This window comes from Pristiophorus japonicus, chromosome 15, assembly GCF_044704955.1.
Source record: "Pristiophorus japonicus isolate sPriJap1 chromosome 15, sPriJap1.hap1, whole genome shotgun sequence".
NCBI lineage: Eukaryota > Metazoa > Chordata > Chondrichthyes > Pristiophoridae > Pristiophorus > Pristiophorus japonicus.
The window spans coordinates 4817902-4829999 of record NC_091991.1 but is presented as its reverse complement, the minus strand read 5'-3'; the positions used below and the strand labels follow the sequence as shown (position 1 = coordinate 4829999).

At 42.5% G+C, this 12098-nt stretch overlaps 1 protein-coding gene across 9 annotated transcripts in view; it reads right to left on the bottom strand.

Annotated features, from left to right (window-relative positions):
* Positions 1-12098, bottom strand: part of cep290 (centrosomal protein 290) — a 158007-nt gene that overhangs the window by 121806 nt on the left and 24103 nt on the right. For all 9 annotated transcript variants that reach the window (XM_070900076.1, XM_070900077.1, XM_070900079.1 and 6 more), the window contains exons 9-12: positions 11606-11788; positions 7255-7344; positions 6052-6174; positions 1033-1156 (exon numbers count right to left, since the gene is read on the bottom strand). In XM_070900076.1, coding sequence (XP_070756177.1) covers positions 1033-1156; positions 6052-6174; positions 7255-7344; positions 11606-11788 — 520 coding nt within the window. The remainder of the gene's footprint in view (positions 1-1032; positions 1157-6051; positions 6175-7254; positions 7345-11605; positions 11789-12098) is intronic.

Sequence of the window (12098 nt, the reverse complement as noted above, 5' to 3'; positions counted from 1 at the left end):
CACTGTCTAAAAGGGTGGTAGAGGCAGAAACCCTCATTGCATTGAGAAAGTACTTGGATGTGCACTTGAAGTACCGTACAGGGCTACAGACCAATAGGCTGGGTGGCTCTTTTTCAATTGGCACGGACATGATGCGCTGTAACTTTCTATGATTCTATGATAACTCCTTGCTGTTTCCTTTAGTCGTCAGAATTATTTGCTCTGCTTCCCATTTTAGTATCATCTATTGGCCAACTCTCCATCTAGCCCTATTTCCAAATCATTGATTATAGATAGGGAACGGAAACAGTCCCAAAACAGAACCCAGTGGGACATCTCAACTACTTCCATCCACACTGAGAAACCGCCCTCTTCACGGTTTCCTCCTTTGTAACCAGTTTGCCATCCAATTTGCTCTCCTCCCTCTACTTCCACACCCCCTTAATCTTCTCCAGTGGTCTCCTTGTCAAAGGCTTTTCGAAAGCCCATTTCCGCCACATCCCCCGCGTTACACCCATCCACCGTATCCTCAAGGAACTCTTTCAGGAATGTCACGCATGATCTTTCGTTCTGAAATCTGGGTTCACTGCTTTCAATTACTTTCTCTACCTAGATAGTTTGCCATTTCATCTTTAATTAAAGCTTCCAGAATTTCCCCGACCAACTGGCCTATAATTACTTGGACCAGCTCCGTCTCCCCTTGAGAAACCTTGGCCACTCTCCAGCGTACGTCTACACTCGGTGAAACCCTGGAATGCAATTTCTAGAGCCTCTGCTCATTCTTCCCCCATTTCCCTCAGGATCCTTGGATCCAACCCGTCAGCTCCCGGCACTTTGTCCTCCTCAAGCTTAACTAACCTCTCTTAATACTTTCCTTTTACATGTTATAATATCTCTGATCTCGTTTTTGACCAATTCAGGCATCACCTCTTTCTTGGTTTCAAGCTCACTGCAATATTTTAGCAGCCTCAATCACTTTATACGATATCGTGTATACAGCACGTCATTTATTTGCTTCATAATATATACAAAGTAATACATATAGATTGGTACTTGATTCTTTCTCTAGCTGCAACTTTAAGTCTTCGATGACTTGTACGTTTCTATTCATTTCATCGGTGTATTGTTCTATTTGTTCCAGCAGAATCTTAATTTGGTTGTCTCGTTCTTGCAGAACCTGGAAAGAAACACTTGTTGTTTAACAACAACTTATATTTATATAGCGCCTTTAGCGTAGTAAAACGACCCACGGCGCCTCACAGGAGTGATTATAAAACAAAAGTTTGACACCGAGCCACACAAGAAATTAGGACAAGTGACCAAAAGCTAGGTCAAAGAGGTAGGTTTTAAGGGGCTTCTTGAGGAGAGAGGGGCAGAGAGGTTTAGGGAGGGAGTTCAAGAGCTTGGGGCTTAGGCAACGGCAGACACCAACGGTTGAGCGATTACATAGGATATCCAGCACAGAAACAGGCCATTCGACCCAACCAGTCCATGCCGGTTATTATGCTCCACTCGAGCCTCCTCCCGTTTTTCCTCATCTAACTCGATCAGCATAACCCTCTCCCTCATAGGGTTATTTGCATTCCCTTCTCCCTCATATGGCTATCTGCCCTTCCCTTAAATGCATCTATACTATTTGCTTCAACTACTCTGTGCCTCAATGAGAGGATAATTCGGAATAAGGTGGACGAATTAACTGCGCAGATAGCAGTTAATAGATATGATGTAATTGGCATCACGGAGACATGGCTCATAGAAACATAGAAAATAGGTGCAGGAGTAGGCCATTCAGCCCTCCGAGCCTGCACCGCCATTCAATGAGCTCATGGCTCCAGGGTGACCAAGGCTGGGATCTCAACATCCAGGGGTATTCAACATTTAGGAAGGATAGACAGAAAGGAAAAGGAGGTGGGGTGGCATTGCTGGTTAAAGAGGAAATTAATGCAATAGTAAGGCCATTAGCTTGGATGATGTGGAATCGGTATGGGTGGTGCTACGGAATACCAAAGGGCAGAAAACGCTAGTGGGAGTTGTGTACAGACCACCAAACAGCAGTAGTGAGGTTGGGGACAGCATCAAACAAGAAATTCGGGATGCGTGCAATAAAGGTACAGCTGTTATCATGGGCGACTTTAATCTACATATTGATTGGGCTAACCAAACTGATAGCAATGCCGTGGAAAAGGATTTCCTGGAGTATATTATGGATGGTTTTCCAGAGCAATATGTCGTGGAAACAACTAGAGGGCTGGCCATCCTAGACTTGGTGATGTGTAATGAGAAAGGACTAATTAGCAATCTTGTTGTGTGAGGCCCCTTGGGGAAGAGTGACCATAATATGGTAGAATTCTTTATTAAGATGGAGAGTGACACAGTTAACTCAGAGACGAGGGTCCTGAACTTAAGGATGATATGAGATGTGAATTGGCTAGAATAGACTGGCGAGTGATACTTAAAGGGTTGACAGTGGATAGGCAATGGCAAACATTTAAAGATCACATGGATGAACTTCAACAATTGTACATCCCTGTCTGGAGTAAAAATAAAACGGGGAAGGTGGCTCAACCGTGGCTAACAAGGGAAATTAAGGATAGTGTTAAATCCAAGGAAGAGGCATATAAATTGGCCAGAAAAAGCAGCAAACCTGAGGACTGGGAGAATGTTATAATTCATCAGAGGAGAACAAAGGGTTTAATTAGGAGGGGGAGAATAGATTATGAGAGGAAGCTTGCTGGGAACATAAAAACTGACTGCAAAAGCATATAAAGATATGTGAAGAGAAAAAGATTAATGAAGACAAACATAGGTACCTTGCAGTCAGATTCAGGTGAATTTATAATGGGGAACAAAGAAATGGCAGACCAATTGAACAAATACTTTGGTTCTGTCTTCACGAAGGAAGACACAAATAACCTTCCAGAAATACACGAGGGTCTAGTGAGAAGGAGGAACTGAAGGAAATCATTATTAGGCCGGAAATTGTGTTAGGTAAATTGATGGGATTGAAGGCCAAAAAATCCTCGGGGCCTGATAGTCTGCATCCCAAAGGAAGTGGTCCTAGAAATAGTGAATGCATTGGTGATCATTTTCCAACAGTCTATCGACTCTGGATCAGTTCCTATGGACTGGAGGGTAGCTAGTGTAACACCACTTTTTAAATAAAGGAGGGAGAGAGAAAACGGGTAATTATAGACCGGCTAGCTTGACATCAGTAGTGGGGAAAATGTTGGCATCAATTATTAAAGATGAAATAGCAGCACATTTGGAAAACAGTGACAGGATCGGTCCAAGTCAGCATGGATTTATGAAAGGGAAATCATGCTTGACAAATCTTCAAGAATTTCTTGAGGATGTAACTGGTAGAGTGGACAAGGGAGAACCAGTGGATGTGGTGTATTTGGACTTTCAAAAGGCTTTTGACAAGGTCCCACACAAGAGATTGGTATGCAAAATTAAAGCACATGGTATTGGAGATAATGTATTGACATGGATAGAGAACTGGATGGCAGACAGGAAGCAGAGAGTCGGGATAAACGGGTCCTTTTCAGAATGGTAGTGACTAGTGGGGTGCCGCAGGGCTCAGTGCTGGGACCCCAGCTATTTACAATATACACTAATGATTTGGATGAGGGAATTGATGTAATATCTCCAAGTTTGCAGATGACACTAAGCTGGGTGGCGGTGTGAGCTGTGAGGAGGACGCTAAAAAGCTGCAGGGTGACTTGGACAGGTTAGGTGAGTGGGCAAACTTGTGGCAGATGCAGTAAAGTGGATAAATGTGAGGTTATCCACTTTGGTCTCAAAAACATGAAGGCAGAATATTAACTGAATGGTGGCAGATTAGGAAAAGAGGAGGTGCAACGAGACCTGGGTGTCATGGTACATCAGTCATTGAAAGTTGGCATGCAGGTACAGCAGGCGGTGAAGGCGGCAAATGGTATGTTGTCCTTCATAGCGAGAGGATTTGAGTACAGGAGCAGAGAGGACTTACTGCAGTTGTACAGGGCCTTACTGAGACCTCACCTGGAATATTGTGTTCAGTTTTGGTCTCCTAATCTGAGGAAAGACTTTCTTGCTATTGAGGGAGTGCAGCGAAGGTTCACCCGACTGATTCCCGGGATGGCAGGACTGACATACGAGGAAAGACTGGATCGACTGGGCCTTTATTCACTGGAGTTTAGAAGGATAAGAGGGGATCTCATGGAAACATATAAAATTCTGACGGGACTGGACAGGTTAGATGCGGGAAGAATGTTCCCGATGTTGGGGAAGTCCAGAACCAGGGGTCACAGTCTTAGGATAAGGGGTAAGCCATTTAGGACTGAGATGAGGAGAAACTTCTTCACTCAGAGAGTTGTTAACCTGTGGAATTCCCTACCACAGAAAGTTGTTGATGCCAGTTCATTGGATATATTCAAGAGGGAGTTAGATATGGCCCTTACTGCTAAAGGGATCAAGGGGTACTGAGGGAATGATCAGCCATGATCTTATTGAATGGTGGTGCAGGCTCGAAGGGCCGAATGGCCTACTCCTGCACCTATTTGCTATGTTTCTATGTTTATTCCCTGTAGTAGCGAGTAAAGAAGTTTCTTCCAAATTCCCTATTTGATTTCTTGTTGACCATCATATATTGATGGCCTCTAGTTATGCTCTTCCCCACAAGTGGAAAATATTCTCTCTGTATCCACTCTTAACATCTTTCATAATTTTAAAGACCTCTATTAGGTCACCCCTCAGCCTTCTTTTTTCCAAGAGAAAAGAGACCTGGCCTGTTCATCCTTTCCGGATAGATATACCTTTGCATTTCTTAAATAATCCTTGTAAATCTTATCTGTACCCTCTCCAGTGCCTCTATATCCTTTTTATAATATGGCGCCCAGAACTGTACATGTATGGTCTAACCAAGGTGCGATACAAATTTGGTATCAAACAAGTTTGATATAACTTTGCTACTTTTCAATTCTAACCCTCTAGAAATAAACCCTAGTCCGTATTAGTACAAATGACATAGATAGAAAGAGGGATGAGGTCCTGTAGGCAGAGTTTAGGGAGCTAGGAAAGAGATTAAAAAGCAGGCCTACAAAGGTAGTAATCTCCGGATCACTCCTGGTGCAACGCGCAAGTGAGTATAGAAATAGAGGATAGAGCAAATAAATACATGGCTTGAGAGATGGTGCAGGAGGGAGGGCTTCGATTGGGGCCTGTTCTGGGGGAGGTGGGACCTATACAAGCCGGATGGGTTGCACCTCAACAGGGCCGGAACCAATATCCTTGCGGGGAGGTTTGCTAGTGCTGTTGGGGAGAGTTTAAACTAATTTGGCAGAGGGATGGGCACCAGGGTGTAACCTTAGAACGGGGGAAAAAGTACTCAAGGGATTGGAAGAGGAAGAGAGCACTAAAATAAGATTGAAATGCCATAAAGTGGGCAGAAGTCAAACAGAAATGTTTCTTTTTATTATTCGAAAAAGCTACAACTCAATTTTTGTTGGGAAAAAACGAATGCCATCATAGCACACTGAACATTTAATAGCAAGCCATTAAATACATTAGCCGCAGTCTAAAAATAGAGAGAAGTAAAAGTTTTAAAATTTTGTTCAACTTTAGTAACTTTTCCAATTGTCACCTAAGGCACAATAAGCACGTGACCAATTTTAATGCCACTAATCTTTCGTGAAATTATTCTGTATCAATCACACATGAGCCAATCCCGCAGTTATTCTGAATGAAAAGAATCTCTTGGAAAGAGAGAGAGAGAGAGAGAGAGAGAGAGAGAGAAGAAAAGTAACATTATGGAAGATGAACGAAGTAAAATTGGAATGCGCTCGATCATAAAGTAAAAGAAAAATACTTACAATTAAGAGTTCTTCTATGATCTAATAGATGGCCATGAGATAAGGACAGCAATAGAAAAGGATGAAGGCAAATGTGTTTATTCAAAGTTGTGAGAATAGTTTACAGTTGAAACAGGTGAAAAATAAATCTAGCAAGAAACGTAAGCATGATATAAATTAAAAATAAGAAAGTACTAAAATGTCACGGGAGGAAATTGGAATCTGGCCGGTTGATACATACCTGTTGGAGGGTAATGACGCTGTTCTTGTCACTGTCAAACTCAGAAATTACTAGTTTACTTCGGACATCATTCAACTTCTTCTGATATTCCATGATTTCATTGTCCTTGGCAGACAACACTTTCTGTAAGAGTTGTAAAAAGAAAAGCCTTAAAATATCACAAAAACCAAAATACTGTGCATGCTGGAAATCTGAAAGAAAAACAGAAAATGCTGCACTCAACAGGTCGGGCAGCGTCTGTGGAGCGAGAAACAGAGTTAACGTTTCAGTTCGGTGGCTCTTCATCAGAACTGGAAATAATGAGAGATGTAACAGGTTTTTAAGCAAGTCCAGGGACAGGGAAAGGGGGAGGGGAGGAAAGAACAAAAGGGAAGGCCTGGGATAGGGTGGAAGGCAGAAAAGATTAAGAGAATCTGGAATTTCTCCCAACATTTTTGTCTGTTGCTCTCAGCATTTCCTCAAGCAGATCAAATCTATGAACTGAAAATATTAGTTACCATTTGTAATGTATTTGCTTCATGGGTTCTTTGCTTAAGAATCCATAGCAACACATTGCTATTAAGAACTATTTGGTTTATTAACAAATGTTTAACAATCACACTACACATTACCAGTTCATCCACCAGGCTCACAACCACCTGCCTCATCGTGGATCCCCCGAACCCAACTGGCTGGGGTTTTATTGAGTCTTGTGAACATCACATGACTGGCTAAGCCACTCACAATGTAACAGCTCTATAACTATTTTAAAATCTAACTTTAAATCAAGTGTTCCCTTTTGGTAAGGGCACTAGAACCCACAAATTTAAAAATGAACTGGGAACTTTGCCAATCAAATATAAATTCTGTTCCTGGGGGTGATGATGCACTCCAGTCCCTCCGGTGCCCACCTCTCGTGGAAGGCCACAAGCGTACCAGTGGTCACCGTGTGCTCTATCACCAGGGATACCCTAGCGCAAACATAGCCACGGAGTCGGGCCGAACGAACCCCTGCTGCCTCAACCTTGGTTAATGGCCAACTTGGTCAGGCCCAGGAGCAGTCCTACAAGGAGGCCTTCTGATCTGCCCGTTCTGCAACAGCTCAACAAACCTGCGAGCATACTCACAAGTGCATACATTACGCCAGTGTTAATTAGAATATAACTTTTCATCAAGTCGTGACAACTCAACACTTCTTCTGAGTAATGCCGACTACTGGCTTACCTTCCATTCCTCGATTTTTACGTTCACTGCCAACATCACAGGATCCTCTTCTTCGGACAAGACTTGGAGCTGCTCGGTCAGATCTTGCACCTGTTTGCAGAAATGACATGGCAGTGTTGGCAGAAATAGTCTGAATTCACAGGGAAGGGCTCAGATGAAGGCGGCTTTTCAGCTCATCTAATTTCAGAAATCCAGAATACCAAACCCCACCGCCTTCCCAGTACTGTACCTGGCTGTTTTTTTTAAATTTTAAATGAGTCCAATATCCCGGCCTCAACTATACCTGCCTCGTAACCCGTTCCAACGGTTGATCACTGTTTGGAACGCTCGCCTTAAATTTGACATACACAATCCTGAACCTTTTATCCTGCTACCCTGCCGTCTCGCTAAGCATTGGTTCAGGTTCACTTTATCTATCTCATTAAGTATTTTATATACCTCGCTAACAGCTGGAATTTCTCCCAACATTTTTGTCTGTTGCTCACAGTATTTCCACAAGCAGATCAAATCTATGAACTAAAATCTGCTCATTTTCAACATGTCATGTAGAGGACAGCATGCCACAAGAACTATTGATTATCCTTTCATCTCAGTATCTCACACCAGCAACATGGCATGCCCAGCTAAAGGTGGTAAATAACACATTTGTAGACCACTTTATTCAGGCTAAGACTAATTGTCAGATTTATTGATAAGATATTACGCAGAAATAGAAACCATGAGGTATATTACTAGACTTGCGCACTAAAAGAAGCAATGCAAAAATCTTTGTTGTTCTTTTTAGTTGTTCGTCTGAGTCTCTGGTAACAATTACTCGGTCAGTTTATTTTGAGCCAGTTTATTTCTCACATTCATGTAACCGTGCCAGTTTCTGTCGTTGCTCCTTTTCCTGCCTATATGAGTATCTGGCCCAGGTACAGCAGTGTAACAGCTATGTTGCTGCACTAGCAACCCAGATGCTGAGTGTTCAAACCCCACCACTGTAAGATGTGAAACTGAATTCTATAAATCTGGTCATTTATGAAAGCTCATAAAACTCACAGGATTACGAATGTCCTTGACTTCCTCTGCTCCATTTCTTCTATCACTGTCCTTCTTAATTAGTAAATACCTACTTAAGCCATACCCAGTTGAATCTCATGGCATACACATCTCTCCATTTTTTTGCGTGGCTTAACCCAACTAAAAATGTGTTTTAGATTGTATGAATCTTAATATAGAAGCATAATAACCTTTCTAAAATATTATGTTTAACTTAACAACTATTACCTTAACTATCTTAAAATAACTGTTTACTATCTTACAACTGGATACATTTTAAGAGGATAACTTAACACACCCTTTTAAGTACCTTCCTATTTCAGTATGTGGAAATATCAGAAAGAATTCACGATTAATAAGAATTTAGCTTGAGGTTAAACCGGTAGACTCAGTGTCTCTTGCACTGAAAACAACAGGCACTGACCTCGGAGTGAAGGAGATAAGGATAAAAGCTGCAGGATAGTAAAGCCAAATTCAAAGGAGTCACCATGTGTAAGAGATCATCATCATCATAGGCAGTCCTTCAGAATCGAGGAAGCATTGCTTCCACTCCAACAGTGAGTGCTCTGGTGGCTGAACAGTCCAATAAGAGAGCCACAGACCCTGTTACAGGTGGGTCAGACATTCGTCGAGGGAAGGGGTCGGTGGGGCTGGTTTGCCGCGCATTCCTTCTGCTGCCTGCGCTTGATCTCTTCACACTCTTTGCATTGAGACTCATACAAATACAATAATTAATCGCAACTCATCTTAAACTACTTATTTGAAACTTCCATAATCCCTACATGTTGTCTTTGATAAAAGCAAGTAACCTTTTTTGAGTGGGAGACTAAAAGGATTTAAAAAAAATCTCAGTAATAGATTAGGATTTTGTAATGAAGAAAGCAGTCCCTAACTTGCCCACCCCGTTTATTTATACTCGATTGCCATTCTCAATGTCACTTGCTCCTTCTCGAGGTAGCCAATTCTCCCTCCTCCTCCTCCAACCAACCTGCTCCATTTGGACAGTTCAGTCTACAAACACATCCAGTAATGTTGTTCAGGCAACACTTTTGGCTGACCCATCAGGAAGAACGTTTGAGTGTGGATCAGTGTCTCTCCCTGCACAATCTCCTTGCCCTTCCACCCAAGACCTGGCTCAAACTGCCAAGTTCACCCTGCAGAGGCCAGAGTGCAAACATCAGTCACAAACAAGAAACCGACTCGAGTTTCCAAATTCCACAGGCCAGTGCTCTGGCATCGTAGCTCCCAGGCTTCCTTCAAATTAATTCCGTTAATTTTAAGAACATAAGAAATAGGAGCAGGATTAGGCCATTTGGCCCCTCGAGCCTGCTCCACCATTCAATAAGATCATGGCTGATCTGATCATGGACTCAGCTCCACTTCCCTGCCCGCTCCCCATAACAATTTACTCCTTTATTGCTCAAAAATCTGTCTATCTTCGCCTTAAATATATTCAATGACCCAGCCTCCACAGCTCCCTGGGGCAGAGAATTCCATAGATTCATGACCCTCAGAGAAGAAATTCTTCCTCATCTCAGTTTTAAATGATCGGCCCCTTATTTTATGTCTCCTAGTTTTAGTTTCCCCCGAGTGGAAATATTCTCTCTGCATCCACCTTGTCGAGCCCCCTCATTATCTTATATGTTTCGATAAGATCACCTCTCATTCTTCTGTATTCCAATGAGTATAGACCCAACCTGTTCAACCTATCCGTATAAGTCAATCGCCTCATCTCCGGAATCAACCTAGTGAGCCTTCTCTGAACAGCCTCCAATGCAAGTATATCCTTCCTTAAATATGGAGACCAAAACTGTATGCAGTACTCCAGGTGTGGCTTCACCAATACCTTGTACAGTTGTAGCAGGACTTCTCTGCTTTTATATTATCTCCCCCTTGCAATAAAGGCCAACATTCCATGTACCTTCCTGATTACTTGCTGTACCTGCATACTAACTTTGTGTGTTTCACGCACACGGACCTCCAGGTCCCTCTGTACTGCAGCACCTTGCAATCTTTCTCCATTTAAATTGTAATTTGCTTTTCGATATTTTCTGCCAAAGTGGATAACCTCACATTTTCCCACATTATACTCCATCTGCCAAATTTTTGCCCACTCACTGAGCCTGTCTATATCCCTTTGCAGATTTTTTTGTGTCCTCCTCACAATTTGCTTTCCCACCCAGCTTTGTATCATCAGCAAACTTGGCTGCATTACACTCGGCCCCTTCATCCAAGTCATTAATACAGATTGTAAATAGTTGAGGCCCCAACACCGATCCCTACGGCACCCCACTAGTCACTGTTTGCCAACTGGAAAATGACCCATTTATCCCGACTCTCTGTTTTCTGTTAGTTAGCCAGTCACAGAGAAATGGCAGAGATGTTGAACAAATATTTTGTATCAGTCGTCACAGTAGAAGACACTAAAAACATCCCAATAGTGGATAATCAAGGGGCTATAGAGTTAGCCAATTACACCACATCCACTGGCTCTCCCTTATCCACCCTGCTCGTTACATCCTCAAAGAACTCCAGCAAATTTGTCAAACATGATTTCCCTTTCATAAAACCATGCTGACTCTGCTTGATTGAATTATGCTTTTCCAAATGTCCCGCTACTGCTTCCTTAATAATGGACTCCAGCATTTTCCCAACAACAGGTGTTAAGCTAACTGGTCTATAGTTCCCTGCTCTTTGTCTGCCTCCTTTTTTAAATAGGGGCGTTACATTTGCGGTTTTCTAATCCACTGGGACCGCCCCAAAATCCAGGGAATTTTGGTAGATTACAACCAATGCATCCACTATCTCTGCAGCCACTTCTTTTAAGACCCTAGGATGTAAGCCATCAAGATCAGGGGATTTGTCCGCCTTTAGTCCCATTATTTTACCAAGTACTACTTCTTTAGTGATAGTGATTGTATTATATTCCTCCCTCCCTATAGACTCTTGATTATTCACTATTGGGATGTTTTTAGTGTCTTCTACCGTGAAGACCGATACAAAATATTTGTTCAATGTCTCTGCCATTTCCATGTTCTCCATTATTAATTCCCCAGGTCTCATCCTCTAGGGGACCAACATTTACTTTAGCCACTCTTTTCCTTTTTATGGACCTCTAGAAACTCTTACCATCTGTTTTTATATTTCGTGCTAGTTTACTCTCATAATCTATCTTCCCTCTCGATAATGTTTTTAGGCATTCTCTGCTGGCTTTTAAGTTTCCCAACCCTCTGGCCTCCCACTGGTCTTGGCCACATTGAATGCCCGTGTTTTCACTTCTGATTACTAGAAGTAACATGCTGAGCCTTGCCTGAAACAACAGCTGCTCCTTTTCCCGTTTGAACTGGTCCACAGTATTATCGGTTTGCTGGACAATCAGCTTCATTTTGTTGTACTCGTCGGTCATCTTCTCCATCTCTTGCACGGACTCTTCCAGGTTTCTCTGCATCTCTTTGTTCTGTGTCTCCAGCTTATCGTTGGCGTCTGATATATTCTAGAGGGTGCAGGAAAGAAAACAGCGATCGTTTTCTAAATCAGCAGTCTGTTGCTAAAGAGGGAAACTGCACATTTAAAAAAAAAACTTGGTGCAGAACATTGTGCGTACCTGCATGGTGCCAACTGCCGAGTACCTGGTCTGCAAGACTTTTGCCAACCGCAAAAGGCGTTAACGAATCAATCAGTGAAAGTAATACCAATCCCCTCAACTTCTTAGGTATTTTATTTGTTTCTGGAATGTGCGTGACAAAAGAAATAGGAGCAGGAGAACAGAAAAAAAATCAGCTCCGTGGGGCAAGAACAGGCTG